Below are 23,953 nucleotides of genomic sequence, written 5' to 3' on the forward strand. Positions count from 1 at the left end.
TGAAACTACATCTATTCTGAATTTATCTGTTACAAATATACAAATGTAAAGCAAGATATAAAAACGAATAAAACAAGAACATGTAAAAAGTAACATTAATAACGTGTCCATTAACGATGCATTTAGAATAAATTGTCTTGTAGTTAAGTGAAAACATATATACTTTTCCGTTTCGTGTTTTATGACTGTCATATTTATCCCTTAACTTTAAACTGAAGCATCGGATATTTTTATTCCCGTCAAATCATATAGATACACACAATATGAATGGAATAACACTTCATTTGTGCTAATAATACCCAGAATTCATGCTTTATCGGTAACGTCGGATATTGACACTAAAATGGTAACAGGGCTACGTAGCCCTGCGAACGTGGGACAGAAAAAAGCATTGGATGATAGGTCTATTCTATACCTAGTCGGTGCTATTACGTTTTGATCGTTAGCGTGTCTTCCAATTGCTTGGTTTTTATTAGAATTGTGTCCGACAGTTCCTGCGGAAAAAATAAAATATGCTGGAGACTTTACACTGAAAAGATTTGTAGTATTTTTTGTCTTAAGAGTTTTCAGGTTGGTAGTACTGAACATACAGGAAGTTCATTTTAGTTGCGCACGTGACGTCTTTTCCTTTAAAATCGTGCTGTCTAGAGGTACGTATGGCCTAACCCATAAAAGTTTCTGAATCTATTTACATCTGCGATTTTACGTGAACAATCGCCTCGATACTGTGAGATTTCTCAACTTGTGACCTCAAATTGTTGTTTTGCTGGAGAAAGTGGGAATTTTATACTTGATAAATAATGTTTGTTGAGATTGAAAATCGCGTGACGGCGGATCGGACCGCGATACCTAGGTCGTCGGACACTGATGTGAGAAAAATTGTTATTGAACTTTCTGTGTTTCCAGAACGCAATGGGACGTTACTCTCACGAACCGGTAAACGCGACCAAGTCGTGCAAAGCACGGGGTTCTAATTTGCGAGTGCATTTCAAGGTAAATAAAGTAACAACTGTTCACCGTCAAATCTAACCTCTAAGTCGCAAGATAGTTGTGTTTACAAAACGCGTCATGACTTCTGATTATTGTTTTTCTTTATTCTCTGTTACAGAACACACATGAAACAGCGCGTGCCATCAAGAATATGCCTCTGCGAAGGGCGCAGAAATATTTGAAAAATGTGATCGAACACAAGGAGTGCATACCATTCCGTAGATTCAATGGCGGTGTTGGCAGGTGTACTCAAGCAAAACAGTTCGGTACCACACAGGGTAAGTTTTAGCTAATAATAAATTGCAATGAATCGGGTTATACAAGAGTTAAAAATGTGCTTTTCATAGATTTACTTTCATTTATAATGTTGGACTTGATTGACTATGATTCAGGTAGACTTACAGTGGGTATCAAAAGTATTCGTACACCCTGTAAAAAGGAACAACTTTTTTAAAATTGGTCCAAACAACTTGAGCTCTTTTGTGAAGTTAGACACATTACTTCACTAAATGATGTGTAAAAGAAAATTTGAAAAAGTTGCAATTGGTCGGAATCGTGAATACAATAGAAAAGGTTGCTTTCTGTAACTTTTTAATCTGAGGCTATAATGAAAATTTAATAAAAACGTATCGAAGAATTATGTTAGTTATATACGTACTGAAACTTTGAAATCAATTAATACAGAAACAAGTAACAGACGTCAAAAGATGTAAGAATCTTTAGATATACTACAGTTGTAGGTCAAAAGTCGCGAAAAACTGTAATTTTCAACGTTTTTAATCGTTTGTATCTCGTAGCAACATTAACTGATTTTGATGCAATTTTCAACATGTATATAACTAACACAAATCGTCGAAATGTATTTATTAAATTTTCATTATAGTCTCAGATGAAAAAGTTGTAAAAAACGACCTTTACTATTTTCTTCGCGATTTCGAATAATTGCAACTTCTTCAATTTTTTTTTACATATTTAGTAAAGTAGTGTCCCTAATTTCGCAAAAGAATTCAAGTCATTTGGACCAATTTTAAAAAAGTTGTTCCGTTTTAAAGGGTGTACAAATACTTTTGACACCCACTGTATATTCAGAGCTGTCAGGGGAAATTCTTCAAATACAATTCCAAGCAGACATTAGAGTCAAAAGTATTCAAATACATTTTAACCTCAAATATCTTTATTATTTATGATTGATTTTGTAAGGAAATACTAATAATTATAGTTCAAGTAAGAATTGAAAAGAATATGCAACTAATATAAAGAAAATTATCATATTAACACTTAAACTTGTGCTTTAACATTACAAGTGGTTTCGTAACTTGATAATTAACAGCTGTATTATCTGATTGTTGAAAGTATAGCACCTAATTAAGAATATACTGCACATAAGACAACTTTAATTGTTATTATCTTGTGAACTATTAACTGTTTACATTTAATAAGGGATACTGGCATTGTACTGAATAATACAAATTGAAGAAAGCTTGTTAAAATTAAGGGTTACATTTGGAATATTTTCTTTGTGAGTTTGGGTTAGTACTCATTTTCTGAAGAACTATATGGAAGAGTATATATTTGAAAGAGAGGATAAGAGTATAAAGTAATGTTTAGTTTCATGAAATATAATGGAAGTTACAATAATGCAGGGTTTATGGGATATCTATATACATATATACATATAATACATGGCTTATAGGCATAGATAACACACATATTATTAGTTCAAGAGCATTGAGCAAAAGATAATTATAAGGATAAAACAGTATGGATTGAGGACAAGTCATAGATAAAAGTTTAATTTCATTCAATTAAGTGGGTTCATTGTTTTTCAATTTTAGGTTTTACATTTCCTGTTAATGAATACCTTTTATCCTTACTCAGGTCGTTGGCCTAAAAAGTCAGCAGAATTCTTACTGCAGCTATTGAAAAATGCAGAAAGTAACGCCGATGTTAGAGGACTGGAGATTGACCGACTCGTAATTTATCATATTCAAGTGAACCATGCTCCTTGCTTGAGAAGGAGAACATACAGAGCTCATGGTCGCATCAATCGTTAGTATTTATGATCAGTTTGTTTTGAAACCACGGAATTAGTAGCTGGTCGGTAATGTAATTAATTCTATTCGTTTTCATAGCTTACATGAGCTCTCCGTGTCACATTGAAGTAATTCTGACTGAGAAGGAAGACTTTGTTGTTAAGAGTCCAGAGGAAGAGCCCTCCAAAAAGAAATTGAGTAAGAAGAAGCTTGCTAGGCAAAAGGAAAAGATGATGAGAGAATAACTTTATACACTAAGTGGATATTGAATGTACCGTGGAAAATGAAGATTACACTGTTCTCTAAATTTCTTGTTTTATTTCTATCCTTTCTCTTATCTTTACTTTCTAATGGTATGTACAGAGAACTTCTGTTTGGATAGAGTAATTTTGCAGTGGCTTAAAAAAGTATCGGCACACACCTACTTTAAAATACTTCTGTAGATTTTTATATTATGCCATATAAATATTTATACTTTATCTTCATTCGTAGTAAACCTTTGTACAATGTGTCCTTTGTCATTATGTATTTTTCATTTTATTCAATGGATTCCAATGTATTCACTATAGGAGATCTAAGATTGCAAATACTTTGCTTACCTGTTACATATTGAAAAATATAGATTACATGTTCTTTATGTTTTCATTCTGTCTTTCACGGATACTATAGGAAACAATTTCACGAAGGACGTGGCTTACGGTACAGTTGATTTCAATGAACACGTTTGGGTGACAAAAACTTTTAATTATAATAAATAGATTTTCAGAACACGAATAAAAAGGAGCAATCTCAACCGCAGAAAGTCGAATAATTATTTCCAAGGAATACTGTCTTTAATTGTTACATTTCTGTTTTATATTTCAAATTGTTGCAATTGGTACAGTTTAAATTACAAATATATGGGGAGTACACAACGTACAACAACGGTAGTCGATGCGAACGAACGATGAACCATAAAAAAAAGTACATATTAAAATGTTATCGAAGGGTGAGATGTACTGGTATAAGTGTCGTATCTACATTTCACAGTTAGTATCAGTATACAAAATCCACACGCTTCGGAACATGGAATGTTCTATCCAGAGTGTATTTAATACTTGAAAGTATATAGAAATACATCGAACGCTTTACTTACAATGAAAGCGTCGTACGGGTTCGTATTCGTATTGCATCTCCTTTCTTGTTCAACAATACATCTTACTATCATGAGGCCTATCAGTTAACACTACTTCTTCATTACCGTTCAAACTTGATATGTAAAATAGGAATGTTGTTGCTCGATTATAGCAATACTGCTGTTTATAATGATCATTCATTCATGAACTAAATGTGAGAAGCTGCATGAGCGTGGATATGCCAGTTCAACATAATTCGAAGTTTCTTTTTTCTTTTTAATTTATATACGAGACTGTACATTGAGTCGAGTTCGATGGAATTCTCTACCGGTGTCAAGAAAGTGGTTCCCGTGTTGTGTTTGGTAAGAATAAGCACAACAATCCTCCACCTGCAAATACGAAATAAATAATTCTTGGTTTGCACCACTGCATATATGTATAGGGTGTGAACATCAAAAGTACTCATTTGACAAAGAATTAAACGAAAGCATCTTGGTCCATGCTGTTTCTTCCTACTTCTATTGACAATTGTATTAAAATAAATACAGTCAATTAAGACCCATTAGTGTTAAATACTTTGATATATGGCCGATTATTATATATTTTAGTCATATTTTGACTGCACTCCACAGCACTAGGAAGAAGAAACAACATGTACCCTTGATTTCTTTTTCATAAAATGAACGTTTCATTTCTTAACAATTTAGATTCATTACTATCAGACTGCGGATTTTATACTATTTACTGTCATCTATATAATGTTTATACTATTCCATGTCCATCGCTATACAGTAAATCATCAATGAGTGTTCGAAGGTTCCTCGGTACTGAGTCAGAACACACATCAATGATTTACTGTATAGGTTGTTCACCAACAGTTTCTTCCTATGTTCACGAGACTTTTTACAAATGTACCAACCAATTAGAAGAGCAGCAACGATAAAGGTCGGTGCTGGACAGTACATGTCCAGAAGTTGAGCTATTACGATGTTCCCGATAATTCCACCGAGACGAGCCGCGACCATGGAAATCGCGATTCCGGTCGCTCGGAGATGGGTAGGGAAAACCTCGGTTATTAGACAGTCTAGCGCCGCGTTACCGCAGCTTATCACACCGCTGAAGAAGGCCGACACGATCAGGTTTTGGTGCTTATTGTACACGAAGTACAATCCGATCGAACACATCCCAGACGATAGGGTACTAAAAACTGCAAAAAGGAGTATTACAATTATTAAATTTTATTTACTGTTTCTATCAGTCGCCTATTCTTCTTCGACCTTATTATTGACTTGACGCACACGAAACTGCCGTTTTGAATGAAAAACTTCAAGTGCGAAAAAATGTTGATCATCAATTTTATCAATTTTACCAAATTAATGGCAATTGATTTGTACCTACAGTCAGGGCCGTTCCTGGGTTGTTGGCCGCCTGGGTGCAAAAACAATATCGCCGCCCTTATTAATTTAATATTAAATAATTACTGTTGTGTTTACTTTTGTATTTATATAAAAGTACGTTTTAGTTTTTATCTAAGCAACATATGGTACAAAAGTATGTTTAAGTACTTTTCATCTTTTTATATAGTTATTTTAACAATTATCATGCAAAAGGAAAATTTTCTAATTTTTATTTTCATAAAATGAAACAAAGATCCTTAAAAGAGAAGTGGTTTTATTTAAGATGAATATTTAATTCCATGGGCGTAACCAGGTTATCAGTCAGGGGGGGGGGCAAAAATATTAATACATCGACTGTCACAGTGAAAAAGGCTGTACGCAGCCAGACACTTAATGTTGTTTTCAAAGTCGTAAATCGTTCAAATAGTATGCGTTTCATTAAAGAGCACAAATCAATCAATTACGCACAAATTTTGGAACTCTGGGAAGGGAGGGGGGGAGGAGGCAAAATCCAACTTTTTTCTTGTAGGGTGGAACAAAAGCTACTTTTTTCCGTCCAGGGGGAGGGGCAAGTGAAACCCCCTGCCCCCTTGGCTACGCCCATGATTGATTGTACATATAACTACAAAACTAACGTATAGTGTCTGTAATAAGGATGTTATAGTTAATAATATTGACCATTAATAGTCTACACGAATTTAATCCAATAAATATAGCTAAACGTCATATGCTTTTTTGGGCTGTATATGTATAAAGAGAGCTCATTCTTGTATACGAGTAGTGTTCCAAAGATTACGTATAAAATTAATTTGATTGAATTCTGTTTGTTTCAAATTTTAATAATCATCAACAAATTTTGGATTGTTATTCTTATTAGTCGAAATTTTATATATAATAAATGATTTGCGGTCGCCTCTAGGTTTGGTCGCCCAGGTGCGGGGGCATCTTTTGCACCTCCGTCAGGAACGGCCCTGCCTATAGTACGTCCGGCTTAATGACGTATGCGCCATTTTTTCTCTGGCGTTGGAGAGTATGAAAAACGTATTCAAATAAAAAAGTTGTTTTCCTTCTCCAGAAGTATTTAATATAGTGCTTCGTTCCTTTTCATAAAACTTTCTGATCTGTAGGGACACCTGTGACGACTTAATATTTTTAAGCGAGACCAGATATTTCCACTGTTTTCAGTCCGTTACGTCCTGTCAACCGCGTTCAGATTTTTGTCAAGATAACTGATCAATGAAACTGATCAGTGATAGACTGCGGAATTTTATGCAAAATAACATTTTTCGAAGTGATTTGTAAAGGTAGATGTGAACATTGGAATTTCATCCATTTTTTGAAGATTTTAGTATGACAAGATTAAGGCAGAAAATGTATTGGATCTGATGTTAGCTTTACCATTTATCATATTTCTCATAGTCGTAATGCTATAAAAATAAATGTATATAGGGTGAGTCACCTAACGTTTGCACCTCAAATATCTTTGTTGTTTTGAAGGATACATAAAATATCTTAAGGACAATGTTGAATGGTTCAATGGGGTTCAGACGATGCCAACAAATTTTTTGTTTTTATGTCATGTTTTTTTAGACATATCAAGGTCACCTTCCTTTTTTTTAAAACGGGACCACCCTTTTTTAAATACCTACAATGATAGTCCCTTTCATTAGGAATTCAATGACTATAATTATTCGAGGTCACAGAAAAACGGGTGGTTCCATTTAAAAAAAATGAAAGTGACCTTGATATATCTAAAAAAAATGACAAAACCAAAAAATTTTTTGGCATCGTCTGAGCCCCATTGTACCATTCAACATTGTCCGTAAAACATTTTATGTATCTTTCAAAACAACAAAGATATTTGAGGTGCAAACGTTAGGTTTTTCATTTACTCTGTATAATCCGCAGTCTTGTAAACTGCGGATGTTTCTGCATTTATAGCGTCCTTTAACTTGGAAATTGCAACAGGATAAAGATTATAATAATGTTTAATACTATTTATATGTTATTATTGACATAGTAAAGCCTCTAGCAAAGGATTCAAAATTCTGTCAAATTTTAATTTTTAGATGTTAGTACATAAAAAATTATGAATTTGCATACATTTCCGCAGTCTACTGATTACTGGTTTAAATATTCTTACAGTTTGCTATCGGTAATTTCATACACACCGTTCGAATGGAATCACGTTACTAGCATTAATGTAAAAACCTTGATCGAGAAGTCGGAACGGAATTCACAAATACAGACTCCTCTCGATTATCGTCTGGCTTCTTCTACACGATTATTGTCCGCATACATTGTTGCCCCCCCCCCGCTTTTGTTTCCGAGGCTCTGGCTTCGAGCAGAAAAGGAATTTACAAGGGTCTAACGCATTTCTCCCTATAAGATTATTGTCCTGACCTGGACCCGAGTTCGGAACAATAATCGAGAGGAGTCTGTATAAAAGAAATTGGATTGAAAGTTTTCCTGATAACCAGATGTGTCCAAGTTTAGACCTTTGCCAGCAAATAATGACATAGATTGTTTAAAAAACCATAGCCATCTGTTTCCGCATTTGACTTGGGTTTTGCAGGCAACGCCAGCTGACAAAATTCTAAAGCAAATTGGTAGCAAGTTTTGCAACATAACCTGTGTCAAATTTGGAGCAAAAGCGGAACAGAGTTTGCGCGAGCCAAGTTACTGCCTATGTTGCTGTTAATGCGCGCGCAAGTTGTTTATAGGAAATATTGCATCGAACTTGTAGCTTAACTTTATAACCGGCATTGGACAAAAATTTGGCTTTGCAGGTTTGGGTCATAGACATATACAGGGTGTAACAAAAATGTTGTCCGACCCGGAAATGGGGCACTCGGAGGGTGAATTGGAACAAGTTTTTCCTTAGCAACAATGTAATCTGAGGCTTCGTTACCGAGATATTAACGAAAAACCCCGACCAATCAGAGCGCGAGTTTTCCAGCCGAGTTCCCGCGCTAGCGGTGGCTACGCGCCGCGATTTGTAGCCAACGCTACCGCGGGAACTCGGCTGGAAAACTCGCGCTCTGATTGGTCGGGGTTTTTCGTTAATATCTCGGTAACGAAGCCTCAGATTACATTGTTGCTAAGGAAAAACTTGTTCCAATTCACCCTCCGAGTGCCCCATTTCCGGGTCGGACAACATTTTTGTTACACTCTGTATAGACGGAGCATAAGCTACCACTTTGGGCAAGGAGACCGTAGGATTGGAGGGGAAAAGGCAGCGACCGTTTGAGGTACGTCGGTTAGCTTCGGATGCATTTGGCTCGATTCGGCTCGTTATTAATGGCTGGTGGGCTGTGTGCCGTACTATTATTTAATCCTTTATACTATTTATTAATTTTGTCAAATACATACATATATCTATACAAACTATATGACATACGGAATTTTTAACGTATAATAGGTATATTCTTTTCATTTCTCTCAGCATACATGTATGTAACGTGATTGTATACCCGAATAGCACCGAAAAGGAACGAAGTTACCCGATCTACCGCTGTCCACCCCCTTACCGCGAATCTTACTCCCCCGCTCAGTTAATGCTCCGTCTATATATGTATATGGTTTGGGTGACTGGGTTGTTACCTACCGAGGAAAAACTTGCGACCAAGTCGATCCATTCCCAAAACAGCGACGATGTTCGCGGGAATGGCGGAGGCTACTGTGATGAGAGATTCCAAGAAGACAGAGGCGCCGATCTTGTCCGAACAAAGGTTCTCGACATTGTGAGAACCCTTTTGGACCACGTATTCGGTCACCTGGCATATGGAGGCGACCTCGCCGGGATGATCGCGATGGAACTCGTCGAAACGATTGAACAGCTCGGGGAACCACATCATCAGACCGTAATAACCGATGTGAAAGGTGAAGTTTATGATAATCGAGATTATGGTGAAACGAAGGATCGGCGAAATGAATAGTTGTTTGCTGTTGTCCATGATGTCGCCGAGTATTGTCTTACATTTGTTCTTCTCGACACCAACCTTCGCCTTTTCCGGCACGTGGTAGTCGTCGAGGATCAATTCTTTCACCTGTTGAAAATTGAATATTTCGGATAAGAATATTTATAGGAGACTTATTAGTAATCGGTTTCTGAGCAGCTTCAGAGTTGAAGTTTCGATGCCTGTTATCGTTACGTTCTATCGCTGGGATCTCATTAAATTTGTCACAATATGAACCTAGAAATCTAGAATACGGATGAAAGTTAACGCTTTGCAATCGAGAGGCAACTCTCGGTCTGGCTTCAGGTATTTTTTGTTCTTGCACTTCAAATTGCCTACAACCAGTAATAGAATTTAAGAAAAACTTGAAAAATTATCAGAGCGCAATTCCGAAAAGAAGGGATGTTAAATACGGTGCTCAGTCCTACAGATTGAACGAAGTATGGGGACACGAGCGTTTGGTGGATGTATTTTAGAGAATGTTTTTGAAATATTACACGAAAGAAAATAATAAAACTCGAGGGATTAATATTATATCCTTTAAATGTAAAAATATATTTAATCTTACAATAAATAAATGTATGTATAACGTTATAATATGTATATTATAAGTTTTTATGTTTGCTTAAAAAAACGTTTCGTCGACTTGTTGATTCTCCATACCCAAAAAAAGCTCTGATTGCAAAGGGTTAAGAAATTTTCTTTTGGGTCGTTCAAGAAATTCGTGCTGAGAAAATAAAACTCATGTTCTCTCTAAAAAGTTTCCTTGATTTTTCATTCGAATATTCCTGGACATCGTTCATTATATTAACAACATTTTAATTTCCTTATCTACCAAGAAATATTGAAAACCTCGAAGTACTTCGTAATCAAAAGGGATTATGTCCAAATAATAGAGGAAGTGAAATACGATAATCGACTTCATGCCATTTTTTTTTTTTCACGTTTTACATTATCTCCCAGATAGCACATGACGCCTTGAAGACACCCATTTTATGGCTGTTTTAGGTCTAAGGCGCCTTTAAACCGTCTTCAAGACGTCATTAGGCGTTATGTGCTATTTGAGCTGTAATTAAGCGTTGTTGCGATAAAAAGACTGCTCACTTTCCATACAGATCTCTTAACGTTCCCCAGAAACAACACTTTTAATATCCAATTGTAAGTCGAAATGTGAAATTTAGCTAGAATTTATAAGTTGTTAAACATAATTACTATTCACTTACCGTGTAACTTTCACGCGATTTGCCAGTGTTAATGGCATAGATCCCGCGGAATATGTCGAGAGCCTCCTCGTATCTTCCGCAGGACAGGAGGTATTTGGGGGATTCAGGAAGCAGCAGGAGCAGCCCCGCGACGATAAACGACGGAGCAGCGCAGATCAGCAGGAAGATTCGCCAAGAGTTGTACGTGAACGCCGTACTCGCAATACCGATATCGTTAGGGATGATTGACCACGCCAAACCTGAAGAAAAACAGGCCAAGTTTAATGTAGGGGAAAGGTGTTTAAAACGATCCCTTTAAGGCGTAATTTATATACAAAATACAAATGCTCATTATTTAAATAAGAGTAAAGTAGTTTTTTTAAGTTAGTCTATCTATCTTATCATTGGCTTAAACGTGGCTACGTGATCAATTATATTTTTTATTCACATTTCTTTGAAGGCATACTTAAGGATCATTTTGTAATATATGTGTATAAAATGATCCCCGGGGATCAAGGGCAAGATTCCTTCTTCCGTTATATAAATCTTACTGAATTTTTAATTTCAGATGAACCGTTACGAAGTTACAGTGATCACGGCAGACCACTTTTTGTGAAGAGACATCTGGGAGATCGCTCACCATTTATTTACTAATAAATATTTTTAAATACAAAAATTACCTTATAATCTAGAAACTGCAATCTTTGAAACACAAACACATTTTTTGAAAAAGATCTTATAGTTTTCGAGAAAAAAATTCCTAAAGAACACTCTTTTTTCGGCCTCCTGACTGAGCATGACCCCTTAAGGTGATATTTTTCGCAATTTTAAGGTTATCGATGTTTTCTTTTAAACGGGACTACATATTTTTATTAGCGTTGCGTAATAGTTGAGATTAAGACAAATCCAACGACCTATAATAGTGAGACCTTCATGTGAGCTGGAATACAAAAAATCCACAAATGTACGAGAGTAGATTTAAATGGTGAAATAACTACGTTGGAGGAATTAGTGTAAAAATCATCATTTTATGGATTTATTAAAATTTGTCTGCAAATCAAAAGCAAGTGAGATACTAAAGGTGCTTACGTTGGGTGGGACAGCCTGTATAGTGACTCTCAGATTTGTTCGAAAGGCCTTTATTCGGCAGAATTACGTACAAAACCGCGAATTTTATTTAAAAACTGAGGAAACTTTATCAGAAAACTATGATAAAAGTAAAAATAATGTAAATACGTAAATAGTAATTGCATATAAAGTTTTACATTTAATTGTTCTTTTGTAAGAATGCGAACAAATATGTGAGTTACTGTACATAATAAGGTGGTGAAGACTGCACAGGATGAACGTTGTTAAACGTTCGAGGTCGTTGATACCGTTAAGCTGAAATAAAACTGTCCGATATTTTTTGGTAGTAGATGAATGTACTGTAAGTTGGCACGTAGTATACAAATAATATGAGGAAACTTACCAGCGACAAAAAGGTTCCCAAGTGTCCAGAACGCCGCCATAAAGGATAACATCGAGCCTCGCTTTGATTTTGGTTGGAACTCTGCAAAGTAGGACCAGATGACAGGTCCGCTGCCACCGAGGCTAAAACGATAAATTCTCTGTTAAATAACATATATACACTAAATATCCAATGCAAAAAAGAAGTTTCATAAACCGGTAATATATTATATATCGTTCAATTTTACTACATTTTATACTTTACATAATTGCTACACGAAAATTAATAATTGTTTTTCAATTAATATTCGGCAATTTTACGATAAGAATTTTTTCATTTATCGGTAGTCTTTCGCCGGATTAATGTATTCCAACTGTAATCGAAGTTTCCTATCCAATATGGCTTCCATACGTAAGTCTATCATTCAATTTTATTATATTCTATAACGTAGTTGCTAAGGGCCTGTTAAACGTAATTTTTAGTCAAAATTCATCAATTTTATTGCGAAAACTTTTCCTTCCATTGGAAATAGATTTTATGTTTTTCCGTTTTAAGGTATTCGAACTGTAAATTAAATCACTTACTAGGAGTGTATTTTAGGTGTCCGCCTCCGATTGCTTTGGTTTTCGGATATGTTTTAGAGGACCGAAAAATAAGAGATACGTATTTTTTTATAGCGGCCCGTTTTCATATTTAGGGGGTGAAACCACCCCTCAAAGTTTCGACCCGGAAGTACTATCTCGAAAACCAGAGGAGATACATGAAAACTTTCAATTGGTGGCTTTCATGGTTTTTTATGTACAATAAACTGGTGTTAACAAATTGTCAAAAATACAATTTGTTTATAAGAAAAAAATTTGTTATAACTTTATTTTACAACTTATTGAAATTTGCGTAATGACATAAAATGACGAGCACTTAATTCCACATCCATTCGTATATTTATTTTTGAAAGTCTGCGAAACATGTTTTTCAGAAAAATAACGTCGCCAGAGTTATTCTTGTACCGCTGCATACGTTCGTTGAAAAACAACAAATATGAATGACACAAGACATCACGTTTGCAAATAAAAGTTGCTTTTGCAAACAAAAAGATTCATAAAAATTATATCAAATTTTTTGAGAAATCGATATTGACTTTTAATAATTGACCATTATTTAATTTTTATTAATATATTCTCCGAAAACCGAGGCAATCGGAAGCTTAAAGAGCGGGCGTGCGCACAGGATATAAATAATAAAAAACTGCGAAACTAAGGAGGCAATTTCAAAAATAAATATATCAATAGATTTGGAATTAAGTGCTCGTCATTTTATGTCATTACGCAAATTTCAATAAGTTGTAAAATAAAGTTATACCAAACTTTTTTCTTATAAACAAATTGTATTTTTGACAATTTGTTAACACCAGTTTATTGTACATAAAAAACCATGAAAGCCACCAATTGAAAGTCTTCATGTATCTCCTCTGGTTTTCGAGATAGTACTTCCGGGTCGAAACTTTGAGGGGTGGTTTCACCCCCTAAATATGAAAACGGGCCGCTATAAAAAAATACGTATCTCTTATTTTTCGGTCCTCTAAAACATATCCGAAAACCAAAGCAATCGGAGGCGGACACCTAAAATACACTCCTTGTTAGTCAATATGGTTGCCGTTTACTGTCTAAATATGTACAGTTAGATTCTAGAGGATCTTTTAATTGTGTCACTTACGCAGCACCGTTCAGGAAACGGAAGAACATGAAGAGTTCGTAAGATTGGCTGAAGCTAGAGGCCACGATGCAAAGGGCGTTCGTGAACGAGATGGCGATTAGAACCTTCCGGCGACCCAGGGCGTCCGCGACGGAGCCCCAGGCATAGGCGCCGGCCATCATGCCGATGAAGATGATCGAGTTCAGCCATCCCTTGGCTTGCGTGTCGAGCTTTAGATCACATTGTGCACTCGGCAGTATGAAGGACATGGAGATCACGTCCATCTCCTCGCTAGTGCTGACGAAACCGCATACCGTGAGCAGGAAGTAGTGGAACTTGCCATAGTCTAGAAAAAAACATAGTTAAGAAGCTAATGAACAGAAGTTACTTTCCAATTCTTATGGTATTTCAGCTGATGCATATAAACGGCCGATAAAATTATTTCGAAAAAGTGGGTACATAGAAATGTATAAACAGAAAAGGATAAAAATAGAATACATACATATATGTATACATATACAGGGTGTCCCACCTAACTCTGCCACCCTTAATTATTCTCCAATTTGTCATGGTACAAAAAAATGGTTCGGGAGAAAGTTAGTTTATTTTAGAGGGGAAATTAGGCTATGAGATTGAAGGTCATTTCAAGGTCATATCTTCTGAGATTGCTCTAATGGTAACGGTTTTTTACACGGAGAGCCCTACTTTTTTTGTTTGCCATTACAAAGAGGAGATCCAAACGTATCCAACAATGTATCACACTGACCTTGAAATGACCTTGGGCTGAAAATTTCGCACGTAACTGCTTAAGGTGGATGCTCACAGAAAATGAATTGCAGAAACAAAATAAACGCCATAATCGCATTATTTATTATTTTACTGTATGTTCAAAGAGTTGTCACCCAATAGTGTGATATACATTGTGGGATACGTTTTGATCTCCTCTTTTTAATGTCAAACAAAAAAAAAGAGCAATAGATTTAAAAAAACGTTACCATTAGAGAAATCTCAGAACATATAACCTTGCGATGACCTTCAATCTCATAGTCTAATTTTCCCCCTAAAATACACTAACTTTCTCCCGAACCATGATTTTGTACCGTGACAAATAAGAGAATAATTAAGGGTGGCAGAGTTAGGTGGGACACCTTGTATAAATAGTATGTACTTGAAATTTGAATAAGACGTTAACCAAAAGTACAATTAATGTTAATAACGGGGTAATGTATAATCCTCTATGGTAACCACGCTTGAGCCTCATATTGCATTCATAACTTTGCGAAAAATATACAAAAGGATAGGTACATTAAATTCAATTCCATCTACAATATTCACTATAACAGATTAGAGCTTGATTTGCGACTCAAGTAATTTTGTCGGATATTAATAGTTCAGAAACAATACGAATGCCTTAATTAATCGTTGAGGACTATGTATAGGAGTCAACGATAATTATTGATAATCGGTAAAATTTTATCACACGACACAGTTTTGGATGCACCAACCCGATATAAAAAAAATATGTATAAAATTCATGGTTAAATTACCGGTAAGTTCGATTGCTTTCTCGAAATCTGCTTTAACGTAGGATCCTTTCTCGGGATCAAGGGTCTTGCCCTTCGTTCCAATACCTGTGCCAAAGAACATAAAAAATTCAAAATATCAAGTGTACGATCGCGAACAGTTACCTCGATCGATTTCTACTTACGGGCAAGTTCAAGATCCTTGGAGCCACAGCCGTTTAGCCGCTCGTCTTTTACATCACACTCTGGAAATGTAAAGAAAAAACAAAACAATTCAAACACGTATAATTTCCGTACCATCACTCGACACTATTGCAAATTAACAACCCCCCACCCCCAACTTATAACGCGCACGCTAAATATTTGGACGTCCTATTTCGCGTCCAAATTGAAGTTATTAACCTTCTCCGGTGAATTTCAAGGATTGGTCAACCATAACGGGCCTATTCCTTGAGTCGGGAACATCGAGATGTCCTGTCGTGTCGGGAACGTGAATAATTCGAGGGATCGACTAAACGTGAAGTAAGGCTGTTTCCACGTCTGAAAAGTTCGTCAACTGATGGACGACGACTCGCAACCCTACGCGGGACTAGAATCATTGAAATCACTCAGGGTCCCGTTGATTCACTTCGTTATCTTGGCGTAGGCATACGCGCCAGTCTTTCCTAGGACCATAAACCTTTCTGCTTGTCCCTCCACCCGCGATAGGACATTGTGATCGAGTGTGTGTATAGTTAGTCATTTTCGGTAGCAAATACTTCCGTTCAATTCGGTTTGTTTGGTACGGTGAATCTCGGAGATTGTCATCGATTAGTGTTTATTTCCTTAAGAATAGGTTATATTTATTGCGTTACGCAAGTCTGCTTATTGTTAGGACAGTTTTCTTAATTTTTCAATTTATAAATCGGTTGGTATCCGAAGTTGTTAAAAATACAGTTCTTGTTCTAGAGATAGTATATTTATTGGGTTGTCTGGAAAGTTCATAAAGTTTTTAAGGACAGAGTTACAATTTAAAGTTTTCAATTTATATCATATTTTTGTTTACTACTTTTTGTACCATTTCTTCCCATTTTTCAATTAATTTCATTTTGCCAGTTATATAATAGGGGAACCTGTTGTACCTCAGACATGGTTGTACCACGGTCCTGTATCGAATTTTAAAGGTTCGTGGATTGTTTTTGCAAAATTGACAATATTAGTTTATACATAATCTGCGAGAAGGCCTGCAAAAGTTAGTTAGCAATTAACAAAAACAAGTACCATGTCCGAGGTACATACATAGGTGGTGTGGTCCCATGTACGTAATATCAGATGAAATATTATCAGATATTTTTCACAGAAAACAAAAAAAAAACGACGAGTAACGTATATAGCAAATACATTTAATTCACGCCTGGAAGATTGTACATATTCACCAAATTACACGAATTTTTCTTTGTCCAGTAAAAATATACATATATATTAACAAAGACACCGTGCTCGAAACACTACGAACTTTCCGGACGACCTGATACATTATTATAACATTTTCGTAATTTGTGTAGATGAGATTTGATTTTTTTCTGAATTTGGTTATATTCAATGCATACCTACTAATACATACTTGTATGGTTATCTTCCATTTAATGTGAACCTTGTATTACTTTTACAGATACAATAAAAGAAAAATGATCCATAAGTTTCTGACTCTTCTCCTTAATTGTTAATACTGTTTCTCGTATACGGTGAAGGTAAAATTTATTTATATCAGATTATTCTACAAGGTGTCCTGTAATGAGCTGTATGCATCGAGGAGGGGATGATTTTAAGTAAAATAACATTTTTCTATGAAGTTTCGTTTGTGATTTTGGATTTGAGTATGTTTAGTGGCGTCTACTTCAATACTACTTAACTCGTGTAACTATTCGTCACTCATTATTTTTCTTCTGCTAATATTTATAAATACCAACAATAACACAGTATTGTCCTCTTTCCATAATAATCTGACATCAAAATAAACTTGACATATGTATATGTATAGTGAGAGTCAAAAGTGAGTGTACACTTTGAAAGTATGGGATTCATTCATATTTATTTCTCTCACTTTAGAATATAATATTTCGCACAGATGCTTCGTTACATTGAAATCTGGCGCGACTGTGGTGGAGGGTTTGAAATAGTTTGAATGTTCGAAAGTGTTTTCCAATCAACAATTTTTAACCACATTTGTTTCTATATTTTGGGTCACGAACACGCTAAAAGACCCACGAACACACTTGCAGTTGAATCTGATTTTAAAATATTTAAATATCCGAATTTGCCCAGAGTTACTATGAATAAAAACCAACTGTTCTACACCAGAAGTTACCATGCTGCCCCAAACCATAAATAAGGTCAATGTCCCTATTTCTAATCACGTCCCGATTTCTACTCAGTACGTATATTTTTTATTTAATGTAAAAAGTTAAACAAAAAATTATTTAAATTAGTTCAGTATTTCCGTATAAAATACTACAGCCCGCTGTTCAATAGATGGAAGCATTTTAATAGAAATAAATTTAATAAGTGTGTTTCTCGTAAAGAAACGTGATTTGAACGGTTCCGTTGTGATCGCGAGTTACACGTGGACGCTTTGTTTTTACTAAAAAAAACTTTATTTAAATTTAATTATAAAGGGAAGTTTAAATTTTATGTCTAATAAGTTTTTTGTCAATTGTTGCATAAATAAATAATAAAAATTAATTTCTGCGATAGCAGAGCTCTTACATGATTAGAAATAGGGACATTGACACCTTAGTACATTCGAACATGTTTAACGACATTTACAAAATTCTCTGGTTATAGCTTCGAATTTCTTTTTCTCGAATTGTTTGGCTGTCTATTCGTCCCGAAAGTGTTACAAAAAATCATATCCAACTGTATTACTACCATAATTATACAACAGTAGGATGCTACAGAAGTATTTCACAAACCTCACCTTCGTAAGGTGTACACTTAGTTTCGATTTTCACTGTACAATGATTGTCTAGTACAAGCAGAAACAAGAGTAAGGATCACACCAGTCAATCATATTCTGAAGTACAAACTTTGATGATAAGCACAAAAAAAATGTTCTATCCTAATATTGTTAATTCCTAATTACGCATTGATTATTCTATGTTTCGTATATAGACTCGTTACTCGCTGTAGTTAAACTGACGCTAGTAGCGGACGCGTCGAACCACGGCCGTTCTTGGGTTGTTGGCCGCCCGGGTACGAAAACAGTATCGCCGCCCTTATTAATTTAATATTATTCAATTAAGAATTTAATATGCAGTTTAATTTTTATTAAATATATATATACATATTTTTTAAATAAAACCATTCATTTTTTAAGGATCTTTGTTTCATTTTATGAAAATAATAAATATTTTTTATTTTCTGTTTTCATAACATGAAACAAGGAACCTTAAAAAATGAATGTTTTATTTCATATATAAGTACGAAACTGACGCATAATGTTTGTAATAACGATGTCATGGTTGATAAATAGCGACCATTAATTACCTATACGAATTTAATCCGTTAAATATGGCTAAATGTCATATGCTATATTGGGTTGTCCATAAAGATAGTTTCTTCTTGTATACGAGTACTGTTACAAAAAGATTACATGTACAATTAATTTGATTAAATTCTGTTGCTCTAAAAGTTGCATAATCATTCGAAAACTTATGATTACTAGTCCAAGTTTTACATATATGTAATAAACGATCCGCGGCCGCCCCTGAGTTTGGCCGCCGAGGTGCGGGGGCACCTTCTGCACCCCCGCCAGGAACGGCCCTGCGTCGAACGTAAACAAAAATTATACGAAATAAGAAATGAAAATATAGTGAATACGTACTATGATTGTGCTTAGAGCCAGGTTCACTCTCTACCATTCTACGATATCGGCGCAGTTGGGTGAATCTGGCGTGGTGATGGGGTCAGCTGAGAAACCTTCGTTCACGACGATGGGTTTCGATCGATATTAAATTGATTTCGTTCACGCGGTTTGTTGGATCTCGGCGAACTCTTCCTGCTGATCGACGGGGCTAGGTTCTGCGCTCACTTGCGAGCTGAAACACGTCGCAAAACCGCGATTTTCAGTTACATAAGCGAAAAAGCTGCGCGTTCGATTGACGAACGCTCACGGCCGGTCGGTTTGCAAAACTTTTGCGGGGATATTAACGCTGCACAAACGACCCTGAAACGTTTTTTTCTCCACTCTGCAACATGTGTTTATCGTCTTTTTCGAGACACCTAGTATATAAATCGAAAACACCGTAAAAAGTTAATGATGGGAATATCCTGATGGACGCCATTTTGAATATATTTTTGCGAAGCATCGATTTCAATATAAATAACAGTATGGTCTTGAAAATATACAGCTATATTTAGTTCCCTCGTATATATTATGGGAACTGTTGGAAAATAGTTTAAAATGGAGAGATTTAAGTAGTAAATTGTACTAGAAGTTTCGTAAATACATATTCAAAGATTAGAAGTCGTCGAGTGAATAATGGCGACGGACGCCATCTTGAAAATTCCTCCAGAAGCTTATATTAAAAGAAAAATAGAAGTTTTTGTAAGCATTCGGGATACATATAAAACAAATCCGTAGCGTGCTTTCATAATACTTTTTTGTTTTTAAATTCCAGATTTTTCACCGCTTTACAGTATTCATTCGTTCAAACAATATTAGATCGCATCTGTCGACCGACTACATAATCGTTAGACTGCGTTTCTATGATCAATTGCTTTCAACAATTCGTACAATCGATCGCGAACAGACGTGGGATCTTGGATCGTGGAGGATCGGGAGGCCCCGCGTTCGTTTGTTTTTACATCGAAACGCATGATCCTATGGCGGGGCGGGATCACGTGCATGAAATCAATATCGAAGAGGTTAAGTAGGGCCAATTTGTAATTGCACTGATAATGGGCGTGGGTCGTAACGGTCCGAAAGGCAACGATTTCGTGGCTTCCCGACGACGGAGATGATAATAGAAGTCTGTTTACAAAGCGACGGCCTGTGGCGGGACGTGATTCGCATCGACGAGAGTTTTATCTTTCTTTCACGAGTTAACAAGATTGTTATTGTAACACACTGGCGAGGAGGGAATTAAAGCCACGAATAAACATTTCGAGTCAGAATCTCGGAATTTGAGGAACCATGTGTATATTTTTAATTTGAATATACGAAAGAGATCAAAAGTTTCGAATCGCTTGGAATATTCGGTTGGTGGATATGAAAGTGTGAAATATTTCCTTCGTTTGCAACGGAAATACAATAAAACAACCGACATTCCGTAATCAAATCACTTCACTATTCGAATTGCACTCTTTTAATCGAACGTTGTGTTATCTTCATATCGTAGAACTGACTGTTATCGAATGAAACTGTTATTTGAATAGACGATTCGTTTTAGTTGTTGTTAGCACTATTACTTTTTTTCGATTAATGTTAGCTCAGTAGTAATTCATTTAACCGGTCGTTTACTTTTATACTTGTTAGTTTATTTGTAAGTGAGTCATTTGTTATTTAACCTCTTTAGGAAGATGATATTCTGTCATCGTGGAATTTTATATTCTAAAACCTCCGATTATTGACAATGTGTATCATCAACAGATCCATTATTACAGGAAATGTTCGTTTTGTAATGGCTGGGTATATAACCCTGTTCGTGTTTCTTGAGCTGTTTCTGTTACATAATGAGACCCAACCTGTTTGTTATAATCCATCATTATTTGACAGAATAAAATGTATAACAAATAAATCACTTGAAAACAATATTTCATTTTACCTAACAGAATCGAATGGAATTTTTATAGTGATTCCAAATATGAAAACTAATATTTGCAAGTGTTTGTTCTATTCTATTACTACTCTCTATTCAATTTCTACTAAAAACTGTATATTTACTGAATAGTGTGATTTAGACACTATAGAAAGTCTCTTAGGCCCCGAGTTTACCAAAATACAAGTTACGACAAAAAATCATTTGAATCTGAATCAAATAACGAAACAATTTCGAAAAATTAATTTGTTCTTGTTAATCCAGTAAAATGATACTGTGCTAGAATAGGTAATCATTTTATCTTGATTGTCATACCAGGATACACATTTGACGAAAACCGCAAAAAATTCATTAACAATTGCAATCGGGCATACTGTATACTATATAACAAGCTAATGATAATAACTTTAGCAAAATTGGTAAAGTTCTCGGAAAAATTGCTTCGTTTGAATAGTCTCATTCGAAATACATATGTATTATAGCAGTTTCGCGTGCACGTGAAAGATACGATAATGTCAAAGATAAACAGTAGCGTATCTTCCCTTGTACATACACTCCATAACGGCGAAGTCTACCAGAGCGGAGGCAAAAATTTTTGTTTCTGCGTGAAATCATATAGCCGCGACCTTGATTCACAGATGACTGCACCCGTTTAACACATAAACGAAACACGCTACGATCGCTTTAATTATTAGGTGTTCCCACAATTCTATTATGTTCGACGTAATGATGTGGATGCACGTAATCGTCCACGCTCTGGCCACTGTGTTTGTTTTTTTTTTTTTTTTTCTATTTGCTACCATCGACTGAACAAAATCCCATGAACCTTGAACATACCGTTGTCATGGATGAAGTGATCGAATTATAGATGACTTTCCAAAGCGATCACAATGGGACGACAAATGTTGAAAAAGTGAAACAACGACAAAAAAGTTCCAATAGAAATGTCGGTCTGTTTTTATTCCGTTTCAGGCTAGCGAGTATACATACTCGTTCTTAATTACGTTCACTCGTTGTGTTCTCTTTTGCAATATAAATGTTTCTACTTTGCATTTAGTTTCTTCAGTATTTTATGGAATGTGTAATAAAAAACTATTTCCTTTCCCGTCCATAAAGGCTTTTCTTAAGAAAAATGCTAATCATTTTTATAAATAAATTGTAATAATTAACTTACATTTTTCAGAATTATTGTCCGCGTAATTTTCTTTACTGATATATTAAGTAAAAAATTATTAATTTTTTTGAATGTTGGCTTTATGTAAGTAGTATACGTGTATTAGATATAGAATATTTAATAATTCAATAATAATACTAAATAAAATTATTCTTTTTGTAAAAGATATAGTACGAAACGAGTTGGATAGAGAAATTCCAATTTAAAAAGAAAAAAAAATAAGCGTCGACCGTGACAGGACTCGAACCTGCAATCTTCGGATCCGAAGTCCGACGCCTTATCCGTTAGGCCACACGGTCGTTGAAGGGTAGTTTTTTGAAATTAATACTTCAATACTGAAAGTTATATCACCCCTGCAGTTTTTTAATATTAAATAAACTCGTTATGCAAAAGTTTCAACATTTAATTTGCAATATTACTTTATATAAATTATACGTTATATAGAAATTATTATTTACGGACAAATATAGACGTGTAATCAATTAAAACAAAGGTGATTGTACATCTGGCAAATATTTCTCGTGATAATTATCCAGATTTCTACATATAAACAACTACAGAAATGCTATTGTTATCCTCAAAGTAAGTATTATCTTTCTAAACAGCTGAAAAATTCGAATAATAATAAAAATATGGGTAAAGTTATACAAGTGGCCTTTCATACAACACTAAAGTTAGGAAATGGAATTTAAGAAATTAGTTCACTAATATCAATATAATATTTAGTTTAGAAAGATATACAATCTTTTCTCCAAATATTTCCATATCTTAAATTGTAGTTCTAATTTAATTTTTAATACAAAAAGTTAAGCCTTTGTAAGTATAAATAACAATCAAATAGATATATTAGTAAAGAAAATAACTAATGCTAGCTACAGATTTAATCTACACGCGATTTTAAATATGATTTACATTATGTCACACACGGTGACCTAATGATCTAGAATCTAGAAGATTCTTGAAGTTTTAAGCAAGAATTTGTAGATGGCGACACAATTTCCAGAAAAATATCAATTCAATACCTTGGCCAGTTACATTGCAGACCCTGAAGGCTCAACGATGTAATTGCGAGGGAGGCGTGTCGTGGCTTAATGCCGTTCTAGAAAACGACTGAATATTAGCAGACATTGACGGACATCCTGTACCAAATACTCGCTAAATAGAGTATATCACGCTCGTCTAATCGAAACTTTCCGCGGACTATACGGACCACGATCCTCTGGATCATCTTTTGCCGCGCGTTTTCGCGGAAGCGTGTAGGGCCGCTATTTTTTAAATTTCTCAGGAACATAGTTGAGCAGAATTTTATTCGAATACTACATGAACTGTGATAAAACGCAGTATGTAAGATCGTCATCGTGACCTTTAAACAGCTAATAAGATTAAATATTTATCTGCCACGTGTTTACTCATTCAAGAACAAATACTATTTTATTGTCAAAATTGAAATTTCTACGTTTAATCAATTAAAAATGGCAAAATACTTATTTTTATCTTATGTTTATTATTCGAAATTCTTTATTTAGAATCTAAATTATTTATTCATTATCTAAATTTAAGATAATGAATTTTTCCGTCTCTGCCGAGGACTCATAATCTCATCCAAAATGACCGTATTTG

At 35.1% G+C, this 23,953-nt stretch overlaps 2 protein-coding genes and 1 non-coding gene across 3 annotated transcripts; 1 reads left to right on the plus strand and 2 right to left on the minus strand.

The window, feature by feature from the left end:
• The first annotated feature begins 561 nt into the window (after positions 1 to 561).
• LOC107186386 (60S ribosomal protein L17) lies at positions 562 to 3,330 on the plus strand. The gene is made up of 5 exons (XM_015574239.1): positions 562 to 650; positions 907 to 993; positions 1,109 to 1,268; positions 2,869 to 3,039; positions 3,123 to 3,330. The coding sequence occupies exons 2-5, from the start codon at positions 913 to 915 to the stop codon at positions 3,266 to 3,268; spliced, it is 558 nt and encodes a 185-aa protein (XP_015429725.1). The 5' UTR covers positions 562 to 650; positions 907 to 912; the 3' UTR covers positions 3,269 to 3,330.
• Positions 3,331 to 3,874: 544 nt separating this feature from the next.
• On the minus strand, positions 3,875 to 19,391 carry LOC107186415 (synaptic vesicle glycoprotein 2B). The gene is made up of 9 exons (XM_015574275.1): positions 19,224 to 19,391; positions 15,547 to 15,606; positions 15,386 to 15,469; positions 13,860 to 14,184; positions 12,168 to 12,289; positions 10,718 to 10,956; positions 9,143 to 9,584; positions 5,058 to 5,345; positions 3,875 to 4,527 (listed from the first exon to the last, which is right to left on the minus strand). Exons 1-9 carry the CDS (start codon positions 19,258 to 19,260, stop codon positions 4,472 to 4,474), a joined length of 1,653 nt encoding a protein of 550 aa, XP_015429761.1. The 5' UTR covers positions 19,261 to 19,391; the 3' UTR covers positions 3,875 to 4,471.
• A 3,168-nt stretch (positions 19,392 to 22,559) lies between these two features.
• Positions 22,560 to 22,632, minus strand: Trnar-ucg. The gene has a single exon. It is a non-coding gene; the product is annotated as a tRNA-Arg (tRNA).
• Positions 22,633 to 23,953: the final 1,321 nt, after the last annotated feature.

The sequence above is a fragment of the Dufourea novaeangliae genome, unplaced genomic scaffold, assembly GCF_001272555.1.
Source record: "Dufourea novaeangliae isolate 0120121106 unplaced genomic scaffold, ASM127255v1 scaffold78, whole genome shotgun sequence".
Taxonomy (NCBI): Eukaryota; Metazoa; Arthropoda; class Insecta; order Hymenoptera; family Halictidae; genus Dufourea; species Dufourea novaeangliae.